The sequence below is a fragment of the Bos indicus genome, chromosome 4 (assembly GCF_029378745.1).
Source record: "Bos indicus isolate NIAB-ARS_2022 breed Sahiwal x Tharparkar chromosome 4, NIAB-ARS_B.indTharparkar_mat_pri_1.0, whole genome shotgun sequence".
NCBI lineage: Eukaryota > Metazoa > Chordata > Mammalia > Artiodactyla > Bovidae > Bos > Bos indicus.
The window spans coordinates 9,021,556-9,033,412 of NC_091763.1; the positions used below are offsets into that span (position 1 = coordinate 9,021,556).

General features: G+C 45.9%; 1 protein-coding gene and 1 long non-coding RNA gene across 2 annotated transcripts; one reads left to right on the top strand and one right to left on the bottom strand.

The window, feature by feature from the left end:
- Positions 1-1,315: 1,315 nt before the first annotated feature.
- Positions 1,316-1,714, bottom strand: LOC109558184 (uncharacterized). The gene is made up of 2 exons (XR_002180623.2): positions 1,612-1,714; positions 1,316-1,449 (listed from the first exon to the last, which is right to left on the bottom strand). It is a non-coding gene; the product is annotated as an uncharacterized lncRNA (long non-coding RNA).
- Positions 1,715-4,265: 2,551 nt separating this feature from the next.
- On the top strand, positions 4,266-6,967 carry FZD1 (frizzled class receptor 1). The gene has a single exon (XM_019959644.2). It carries the CDS (start codon positions 4,750-4,752, stop codon positions 6,685-6,687), a length of 1,938 nt encoding a protein of 645 aa, XP_019815203.2. The 5' UTR covers positions 4,266-4,749; the 3' UTR covers positions 6,688-6,967.
- The last annotated feature ends 4,890 nt before the right edge of the window (positions 6,968-11,857 follow it).

Sequence of the window (11,857 nt, forward strand, 5' to 3'; positions counted from 1 at the left end):
CTTCTTGGTAAGTAGTACAGTAGAATAAATTCATTTTTCCCAAGCCCGGTCACCAAGAATGACCTTGAGAGAATAGAACATAAGACAGAGACATCTTTACACAGGAGGAGTGGCAGAAGAAACATGGCTTGATACAGTTTCTAAGCATGGGATGCTATCAGCGGAAGAAAGAGCATCAGGGCGGGAAGCTAGAGAAAAAGGGTCCCTGGGAGGCTTGTGGAACAGGATGCTGGGGGAGAAAATGAACGCCTATGTACCGTGAGTGCTCAAAGGACCTCAGAGAGCACCTGTGCTTCCCAACCTCCTGTTCAATATCATTTTTCATGAATTATTGCCAACACACACACAGACATACAGACTCTCATTCCCATATGATACCTGTTGTACAGCACATTATGATACCTGTTGCATTTTCTTTTAAAAATACTAGAAATCCAGAAATGGTTTAAGACAAATATGAACTTTAAAAATTTACTACATCCATGAATATTTGAAAAATAATAACATATGTATCTGAGACAAATACACATCATTTTAACAGGCAAAGATACAACAGCACAATCTTTAGAGACACCAACATACGTGATGATGAAATTCACAGTGTCCCGTCAGTATGCAGCACAAGTACACTCACCTTAAGCAGTGTCCTTTCCTTGTTTAGTTGCAAAGTCATGTCTGACTCTTTGTGACCCCATGGATTGTAGCCTGCCCCTCCTCTGTCCATGGTATTTCCCAGGCAAGAATACTGGAGTGAGTTGCCATTTCTTACTCCATGGGATCTTCCCGACCCAGGGACTGAACCCATGTCTCTTGTGTCTGCTGCATTGGCAGGCTGGTTCTTTACCACTGAGCCACCCTTTACATCTAGGCTAAAGGTTTTTTTGTTTCTTTAAATATTCATTTTTTAAATTTATTATCTGGCTATGTCGGATCTTAGTTGCATTATCCAGGATCTTCCTGTGAGGCGAATGGACTTGAGTTATGGCAAGAGGGCTGAGCTGCTCTGCCTCATGTGGGATCTAATCCCCAACCAGGGATCAAACCAGAGTTGCAAGGCAGATTCTTTACCACAGGGAAGTACTGTCTAGACTAATGTTTAAGTTTCCCAATGACACTGCCCCAGGTTCCCTCTTCCCCAGTCATCCTGAAGCCACCGGTTGAATTACTGCAAACCTCAGATAAACTCTGGGGCTCTTAAGAGTATTTGTGAATATTGATGAATTGAGCTTTTTTTCAGTGGGAACGTTATCCAGATGGAATTATCTTTTAAGATCCATCCTATGCATTATATGAGAATAAAGAATTTTACTTCCAGTTGAGTTTCATGCTTCATGATTTATTAACAAATGATTTATGAATGAGGGCTTTGTGTTCAGTCATCTCAACTCTTGGCAGGTTTGTGGTCTGATCCATTCTCGGGAATTAGATGATCGATTCAACTGCATAGATCTGGAGACCAAATTGATTAGACAGCAAATGATCAGGCCAAATATAAATTACCATTTAGTATCAACTACTATGACAATTTTAAAATGGAGTTGACATCAAATGTTTAATAAAGTGTTCAGTATAGAAAAGAACACAACAGTTATTCTCTAGCATCAGACTCACCTGGATGTCAGACTCAGGAAGGCCTAGGTGGGGCAAGAGAATCTGAATTTTTAACAAGTTCCCAAGGGCTGCTGCTAGTTCAGAGATCACACTCTGAGGAGCACTGCTGTTTAAAAAAGAAAAGAAAAAGCTATATTTTAGTTGAACTTAACATATCAAACAGATATGAATTATAACAATATTGTTCAGCCACCCCTGAAGCCACTCCCCACTCATGTGGGGAAAAGTCAGCCTCCACAGCTCCCTTCTGTCTGTATAATTTAGCCCAAATGTTTTCAGTTCAGTTCAGCCGCTCAGTCATGTCTCTTTGTGACCCCATGGACGGCAGCACGCCAGGCCTCCCTGTCCATCACCAACTCCTGGAGCTCATTCTAACTCATGTCCATTGAGTCAGTGATGCCATCCAACCATCTCATCCTGTCATCCCTTCTCCTCCCACCTTCAATCTTTCCCAGCATCAGGGTCTTTTCAAATGAGTCAGTTCTTTGCATCGGGTGACCAAAGCATTGGAGTTTCAGCCTCAGCATCAGTCCAATGAATATTCAGGACTGATTTCCATTAGGATGATCTTGTTGGATCCCCTTGCTGTCCAAGGGACTCTCAAGAGTCTTCTCCAACACCACAGTTCAAAAGCATCAATTCTTCAGTGCCCAGCTTTCTTTATAGTCCAACTCTCACATCCATACATGACTACTGGAAAAACCATAACTTTGACTAGAGTATGGGCTAAAATTTTCTCTTGCCATAATATCTCAGCCACACCCACCGTGTCTCCCCCTTTGGCAATTTAAGCACTTTGGAGCTCCTGTCTTTTGCATCTTCCATCCACCTCACCATCAGATCCCTCCCCACCTTTTCCACTGGCTGGCTACTCTCCTGTGTTCCTTGAGCTTGTGTGTGTTTAGTGGCTCAGTCATGTCTGACTCTTTGCAACCCATGGACTGTATTGCCCCCAGGTCCCTCTGTTCATGGAATTCTCCAGGCAAGAATACTGGAATGGGTTGCCATGCCCTCCTCCAGGGGATCTTCCCCATCCAGGGATGGAACCCAGGTCTCCTGCAATGCAGGCGGATTCTTTACCATCTGAGTCACCAGGAAAGCCCCTCCTTCAGCTTGCTGCTGCTGCTAAGTCACTTCAGTCGTGTCCGACTCTGTGTGACCCCATAGACAGCAGCCCATCAGGCTCCACCGTCCCTGGGATTCTCCAGGCAAGAACACTGGAGTGGGTTGCCATTTCCTTCTCCAATGCATGAAAGTGAAAAGTGAAAGTGAAGTCGCTCAGTCCTGTCCAACTCTTAGAGACCCATGGACTTCAGCTTAGGGATGTGCATTTAGAGAACTGATCTTCATCTCTGTGCCCTGCTGCACTCTGCTACCTGTAAGGCTAGGCCAGGTCTGGCCTATCTGTGTATTCTACTACCTAACAGTGCTTCTAGGACAATAGGAGCTTGGTAAGTATTTATTAAACAAATGAATGGATAAACAAAAGACAGAAAATAACTGTAGGAAAGGATCCCAAGAGACAGTCTAATCATAGGCCCACAAAACCTAGGTAGAATTAATGATACGGTGGCATTTTATTGATAAAACTGAGTCACTGGTTAGACCATTACTTGAAAATATCTTACAGGAAAACAACAACAAGGATGTAAGTGGGCTGAATTGTTTTGTTTTTTTGAACTGGCATCCCGCTGTTCTCCGTCTGAGTGGAACACCATTCTGCAGCCCAACCCAACTGGCCCAGGTCTGACCCTTGCACACTTCCCCGGGAGCCGTGGGCGTACCGGCCTGTGGAAGCCTCCCTGAAGCTCCCCAGGGTCCAGGCTGCCCCCAAGCCCAGCTTTGCCCTGAACCCCCTCTGGAGTCTCAGGCATCCAGAACTCTCTCCTCCTTGGTCGGGCTCTCAAGTTTTTCTCTCGAAATATTTAATGGGTAGTTTCCCTTTGCTTCTGTTTCTGGATTGATAAAAGGAGAAAAAAGGAGTTTGACTACAGAAAAGATAGTAACAGCGGACAGTAGATCTGGCTTTACTTTTTAAATGCTATCGAAGTTTGTGTTTGGTTGTGGTGGTTTTTCATCTGACGGCGATCCGGCGAACTTCTTGGGGGAAACGGCGCGCCCAAAGCCCGCCAAGCCCAGCCTGAGAGCTCTAGGATTTGAGAGTAATATTTTAAATAAATATTTTAAATAAAACCTCGACAGATACAAACTCGAAGGAAGCCGTGCGTTCCTTAAGTCAAAGGAATCTATTCGGATCGAAGTGCTCGGTCTGCTGTTTGTAACCAGCGTTCAGAGCAGGATTTTTAAACACGAAAATGGATAAAAGAAAAGAAAAGCTAAATCGCGCGGTCGGCCGACTCCTATTCATTATCTCCAGCAGCATATGGGACCATTCTCCTACTTGTCCGCGCCCTTTCTTCCGCAAAAGCAAAAGCAACCAAGCCTGTCCCGCTTCATAGCAAACCCACTCTTTGTGCCGGAGCGGTGCCTCGGCCACCGCTCCCCCTCCCGCCTCCTCCTTCTCCCGCCCGCCGCCGACTTTCGCTCTGGGAAGCAGGCGGCGGGGGCCCTTTGCGCCGGGAAGCCAGTGCAGCGATTGGGCGACGGTCCCTGAGCCTCCAGTTCCGCGTCGGTTTCAAGGCTCCTCCCTCCTGGTGAAAGACAGACTGCGGGGCGCCTGGAAACCGGTCGGAGGGCGCGCGAGGGAGAGGAGAGCGAGCGAGTTGAGGGATTGACACAAATGGTCAGGCGGCGGCGGCGGAGGAGGAGGCGGAGGCTCAGGGGGGAGCCGAGGCTGCTGGGTTGCCGAGAGTTGCGCGCTCTACCCGGCCGCCGCCACTAGCGCGGCGCCGCTTGCCAGGAGCCAGCTAGCCGAGGGCCAGGAAGGCGGGACGCGACCCTCGGCGCGCCCGAGCCACCCGGGCTCTCCCCGCAGCCCGCGCTTCATGAATCGCAAGTTTCCGCGGCGGCGGCGGCTGCGGGACGCGGAGCGGGAGCCGGGGGAGCGGGCCGAGCACGGCTCGGGCTCGACGGAGGGCACCGGCGGGGAGGAGATCGCCCCGGCCGCAGGGGGAGCATCCTCCAGCCGCGCCACAGCCAGCTTCAGCCGAGCGGCGCCAAGAAAGGAGCCGAGAAAGTATGGCTGAGGAGGAGGCGCCTAAGAAGTCCCGAGCCGCCGGGGGCGGCGGCGGCGGCGGGAGCTGGGAACTTTGTGCCGGGGCGCTCCGCACTGTACCGGCGGCGGAAGGGAGCGGGGACGCGGGCAGCCGCCGCCGCCCCCCGGCTGACTCCCGGCGCTTGGCGCGCCGGCTACTACTACTGCTTTGGCTGCTGGAGGCTCCGCTGCTGCTGGGGGTCCGGGCGCAGGCGGCCGGCCAGGGGCCCGGGCCGGGGCAGCAGCCCCCGCCGCCTCAGCAACAGCAGAGCGGGCAGCAGTACAACGGCGAGCGGGGCATCTCTATACCGGACCACGGTTACTGCCAGCCCATTTCCATCCCGCTGTGCACCGACATCGCGTACAATCAGACCATCATGCCCAACCTGCTGGGCCACACGAACCAGGAGGATGCGGGCCTCGAGGTGCACCAGTTCTACCCGCTGGTGAAGGTGCAGTGTTCCGCCGAGCTCAAGTTTTTCCTGTGCTCCATGTACGCGCCCGTGTGCACCGTGCTGGAGCAGGCTCTGCCGCCCTGCCGCTCGCTGTGCGAGCGCGCGCGCCAGGGCTGCGAGGCGCTCATGAACAAGTTCGGCTTCCAGTGGCCCGACACGCTCAAGTGCGAGAAGTTCCCGGTGCACGGCGCCGGCGAGCTGTGCGTGGGCCAGAACACGTCGGACAAGGGCACCCCGACGCCCTCGCTGCTGCCCGAGTTCTGGACTAGCAACCCCCAGCACGGAGGCGGAGGTCACCGGGGCGGCGGCTTCGCGGGGGGCGCCGGAGCTTCGGAGCGAGGCAAGTTCTCGTGCCCGCGCGCCCTCAAGGTGCCCTCCTACCTCAACTACCACTTCCTGGGGGAGAAGGACTGCGGCGCCCCCTGCGAACCGACCAAGGTGTACGGGCTCATGTACTTCGGGCCCGAGGAGCTGCGCTTCTCACGCACCTGGATCGGCATCTGGTCAGTGCTATGCTGCGCCTCCACGCTCTTCACCGTGCTTACCTACCTGGTGGACATGCGGCGCTTCAGCTACCCTGAGCGGCCCATCATCTTCCTGTCGGGCTGCTACACGGCGGTGGCCGTGGCCTACATTGCCGGCTTCCTGCTGGAGGACCGGGTGGTGTGTAACGACAAGTTCGCGGAGGACGGGGCGCGCACCGTGGCACAGGGGACCAAGAAGGAGGGCTGCACCATCCTCTTCATGATGCTGTACTTCTTCAGCATGGCCAGCTCCATCTGGTGGGTGATCCTGTCGCTCACCTGGTTCCTGGCAGCCGGCATGAAGTGGGGCCACGAAGCTATCGAGGCGAACTCGCAGTATTTTCACCTGGCCGCCTGGGCCGTGCCGGCCATCAAGACCATCACCATTCTGGCGCTGGGCCAGGTGGACGGTGATGTGCTAAGCGGGGTGTGCTTCGTGGGGCTCAACAACGTGGACGCTCTGCGCGGCTTCGTGCTGGCGCCCCTCTTCGTGTACCTGTTCATCGGCACGTCGTTCCTCCTGGCCGGCTTCGTGTCCCTCTTCCGCATTCGCACCATCATGAAGCACGACGGCACCAAGACCGAGAAGCTGGAGAAGCTCATGGTGCGCATCGGCGTCTTCAGCGTTCTCTACACTGTGCCGGCCACCATCGTCATCGCCTGCTACTTCTACGAGCAGGCCTTCCGGGACCAGTGGGAGCGCAGCTGGGTGGCCCAGAGCTGCAAGAGCTATGCCATCCCCTGCCCCCACCTCCAGGCGGGCGGCGCCCCGCCGCACCCGCCCATGAGCCCCGACTTCACAGTCTTCATGATCAAGTACCTTATGACCCTCATCGTGGGCATCACGTCAGGCTTCTGGATCTGGTCCGGCAAGACCCTCAACTCCTGGAGGAAGTTCTACACTCGGCTTACCAACAGCAAACAGGGGGAGACCACCGTCTGAGACCGGGGACTCAGCCGGTCGCCAGCCCTCGGCCTGGTCCCAGCCCCCCTGGCCCTGTGGAATCCTGGCCAAGTCTGGCTACTCTCCCTAGCCATTCACTGCTTTTAACAAGGCTCCTGCAAAAGCTTCTGTCCCCGGGGGCACAGGGACCCGAGGGCCCAACTGCCAGAGGCGGGGGGGATGGACAGACCTTTCTTGCTCTGGTACCAGGACTGTACGCTTTTATGACTTGTAAATAGCCTGTGTAAGATTTTTGTAAGTATATTTGTATTTAAATGACCGTTCACGCGTTTTTCTTTTACTCTCCTTGTTTGTTTGTTTAATTTTAATTATTTCGGGCGGCTTGACCATTTTTCCTTCTAGCCCTTTTCAGAGCAGCACAGATAGAAAACCACAGCGCAGTGCTCGGAGCTTCTGCGGGTGCTGGCGCGCCCCTCCCTGCAGCGGGTGGGGAGCGCCTGGGCCGCACCACCTGGGTCTCTTCCCCGCTCCTTTCTGCTCCCTCCCTCCCTTTCCTTGCTAGGGTCGGGACTCTCTCAGGTACAGAAATCCACAAAGCTTCCACATCGGAAGGTGGGCCCCGGCCGATCCCAAGTCTGCTCTTGTCCGGAGCCCAATTGCCAAGACGGGCCCTTAGACTATCCGAAGCTGAAATTTTCACAGTCCAGAACCTTCCCCGGCTTCTAGGAGGCCCACGGATGTGGGCAGGGGCAGCCCCGGGCTCCTTGGCTCAGGCCTCCAACGCCCAGACACTCCCTCCTTCCAACTAAGTTGGTTAGAGGGTGAGTGGGGTAACCAATGCCAAACTTTTTTAAGTCTCATTTTTGGTGGATGAGCTCATTTCATTCTCTAGCGTCTAAAACCTGGTATGGGTTTGGCCAGCGTCATGGAAAGATGTGGTTACTGAGATTTGGGGAAGAGGCATGGAGCTTTGTGTGGGTTGGGAGAGACAATTCTAATTGCATACGAATACCTGGCAAACTGCCTCTTAAGATTGAGAGCACCCCTGTTTAGATTTACCTTTCTGAAAAGTGGAAACACTAGGTCACCTGGAAAGCTTTGTTAAGGAGCTGATGATCTTTGCTTTCCTTAACAGGAGAGCAAGACCGTAAACTGAATATGAAAACTTGAAGGAGATTTCAGTGTAATGGATGTCCTCAAAATGAAGTGGTACTTTATTTTCAATCAAATAGTAATTAGACATATGTCAGAAAGTTTAAAATGTACATTGTACATTTGTACATTGTAACATATGATTATTATTCAACAACACATTCTGAGGGAGGAACAATCCACATCACTAATAATAACCTGGTAAGATTCCATGAAGTAAAGGAGGTGGAATAATTGATGGGATTAGCCACCGAAATAAACAAAATATGGGCATGTATGCTAAAGGGAGAATGTGTGCTGCGGGTCTTCTGCACTAAATCCTGTGTGTTCCTTTTTGGATTTACAGAAATGTGCCCAATGTAATCTTTCAAAGCCATTTAAAAATATTCACTTTAGTTCTCTGTGAAAAAGAGGAGAAAAGCAATCTTCCTGATTGTATTGTTTTAAACTTGTAAGAGTTTTATAAAAATGCCCGTACTTAGGACATAAATCTATCTATGTCTGTCATACCCTAAAATGACAATGCTCGTTGAATTTGGTATGCATTTATTCTGTTCACTATCACAAAATCATCTATATTTATAGAGGAATAGAAGTTTATATATATATATATAATACCATATTTTTAATTTCACAAATAAAAAAAATCAAAGTTTTGTACAAAATTCTATGATTTTTGTGCCTGAAAATAATAGAGCTGAAACTGTCTACACTATGCACTAACTGTCTTTACATTGTATAGTGTCTGTAGGCAAATCCACAGTATATAAATTCAGGAATTCAATGAAAAAGTCTATCTTTAAACCTTCAGACCAGTCCTTCCAAAAAATTAACTGGCTTCCATTGTAGTGATTGATGATGTGAAGTCCCTAGAAAAGATCTGTTTCCATGACACAAACAATATAACAGAAGTTTGCAAATTATTTCCTTACCTGCAGAAGATTATTAAAAAGAAAACTCTAATTTTATGATAGCTTTTTTTCTGTAAAGAATAAATTTACATAACTTTCTATAATATGGAGGTTGATTTTTAAATCATCAGCCATCATCTTTGTCACAATTTTTATGAGGTGTTATCTTATATTTGGATATTCCAAAACCATAAACAGGCAATCAATAAATGGTTACCTGTGTGTTTATAAGCATTTTAAGCAGCAGTTAGGTGGATAAGGCTGTTTTGTTGTTTGTTTCTGAAGACCCATTTTTATATTGTTCAAAGAACTTGCCCTAGAGGAATTATCTGGTTGGTCTACTCTTAGAATTTATATAAATGTATAATATGTAGTGTATATAAGTATATATCTATGTCTATATATAAAATATACACATATACACACTAATTTTTTTAAATTAAAGATACAAAGTTTACTTATATATTTTACAATATGGAAATAAGGTTATGAGAAAAGGAGAATTCCAGATGGAAAACCTCAAATACCTTTGGAAAATAAGTCTCTTATCCCTTTATGCACTAAAAATACCTATATTAAATTTTCCCATGAAAACATTTTGTGATAAAATGACAAGGGGCTGAAATGAAGACCTTTAATACAATAGAGTTAGTTTCATGGTTGTAAGGCAGTTGTCACATAAGTCATCATCATCATTTTAAGGCAGATGACAAAATTAAATCTAACTGAAAATAAGAGCATTCAATTTCAATTACCAAGGTGCAATTTTATGTTTCTTTTTCTTTGTTACATTAATCTAGTATTAGACGATATTGAAGAAGGTTTTATTGTATAGGCACATGAAAAATAACAATGCTTAGGCTAAGTTAAAAACATCTTCTCACTAGATAATTCAACAGATAATTTCTGGAAACAAATTTAAGATTATTAGTCTATCCAAATAATAAATATAAAGCATTCTTATTATGGGTGTTCTTAAAATGATGTAACTATAAATTTAATGCAGACAGGTTTTATAATGCTAGCTTTAAGCAACTTTAAAAGACAGTTTTAAGTCACCACCAGGCTTTGTTTTTAGAAAACAACTTTTAAATTGTGTAGCATATAAAAAAGCCAATGTATTCTTTTGTTTCTTGTAACAGTGATGGCAAAATAAGACTTGCCTGAAAAACCATAAAGCTACTGGGAATATGGTCCCATTAATAAGCTGTTTCCATGACAAACCCTATTTTCAAATTATTTGGTTTGCCTATTTTATTTTTTTAAGCCAGCTATCAATTGGAGTCAATTTTCCCCCTTACAGTGTGTGTGCTTGGTTCAGCTTTTGTAGTAAATCTATGCATAGTATGAAAGCTTTCTAATGCTCTGTTTAAAAAAAAAAAAAAGGCCCATTTTTACTTATATTTTGTGGGGGGCAGAAAGTCATATTTTTAATCTCAAAGCCAGTCAGTGTCAAACATATGCAAAACAGCTGGACTGGATTTTTCGGTTTGTCTGAGGCAGGCACTTGTTAGCCTGAGTTGGTCTTGGTTCTTTTGTCTCCTCAGAGCACTGAAGCCTTCCGCTGTAGTCGTCATTCTCAGTCTAGCAGTGAACTAGGAAAGGAGACCACAGTGAGGAGTTGGTGGCCAATTAAAAAAAATGCCTAAACCACAAACCATTTCAGGACTTGAGTGACTTCAGATCACTTTCCATGATACCATGTTTCAATCCTGGTACATATTTATTTTTTTAAAGGATGTCATATTTTTCAGTGTGTATTTGTGTTCATCTTCAGCTGCTCTTTTATTGCTTTCTCATCCATCTGTTGGCTATAAGCCAGATTTTATGTCATGTACATGCAATTAATTGAAACCAGTGTTATGGCACTGGATAGCTCTGATACATTTCTGATTATAATGTTCTGTGTAACTGGGGCCTAAGAGATAGTCAAAATGTGATCATTACATATGTCTTGAGGTGGACACTAGGAATATTGTCAATAAATACTTCATGGAATATATTAATACAAACATAAAAGTCTTGCAGGATTAAGCTGTAGAAATAAAAATAAGATGTGGACTACATATAAGAGTTCCCCAGTTATATTACTAAAAAGGAATTGTGATACAACCTTAAATTCAAGACTTATTTTAAGACCCTTACATTTGAAATGGGGTCTTACAAGGGAAAGGCCAAACATGATAAAGTTAATTCTGGTGAGTAGTAGGATTTATATCCATATTTTGAACTGTTGGCAGATACCTTTAGAATTTGTGAAACAGTTTTTGAGCTTCATGACTCAGAATTCTGTAAAACTTCTGGGGCTTAAATATTTCTATTCAGTTTGGTCATAACTTTGACAATGGATGGATAAAACCATAACTATAGTGACAAAACAAATTATTGGTAACCTGGTGATAAAAAGAGAGACTCCAGACTAATTTTCTTAAGTTTTATCATGAGCTGTGGTGACACGTGTCTCTACTCCATTACAGAATCAAGTTCCTGTTTAATAACACTTCCATTGGGGACTTTTGTTTATAAGTTGGTTTGGGAGCCTAATAATGGATCAAATAAAAGGATTTATCCCAGAAATCTTTCTCATGTAATGGATAGGATCAAGTATAATCTATATCTTACAATGAACATATAATAAATATTCTAAAGGTTATCATCAGTTTTATAGGTCAAGCTGATTCTTAAAACTGTTTGAAAAGATAACATTTTCCAAAAGCAGTTTCTCTAAATAAATCCTTTTAAGATAGTGATATTCTAAAAAGGTATAATTTTGAGTGATAAAAATAAAATGACACTGAATTTTCTAAAGGAATCATTAATACACTAGTTGAATGTCATATTTATATAGTTAATAATCCTAAAAGCAAAGTACTAGAATAGCATTGATTTGCACATTTTATACACGCATGCTACTTTTTAAATCAATTTGCTTGAAGACAATTTTTAGCTTTTAAAATTGGTAATATGCATATTTCATATAAAGATGATCTCAAGAAATTTCATTCACAATATAGGCTTTCAAAACATGTTCACAGGACTAGAGTGATTACCATGAAAAGGAAGCACTATTGCTGTTTCGAGATAGTTCTCAGTGGCCTGGATTTCGTTTCTTTCCTTTCCTTTTTAAAGTCCAAGTATCCTCTAAT

Coding starts and splice junctions, on each gene's coding strand:
- FZD1 (XM_019959644.2), top strand. CDS start 4,750: ATGGCTGAGGAGGAGGCGCCTAAGAAGTCCCGAGCCGCCGGGGGCGGC.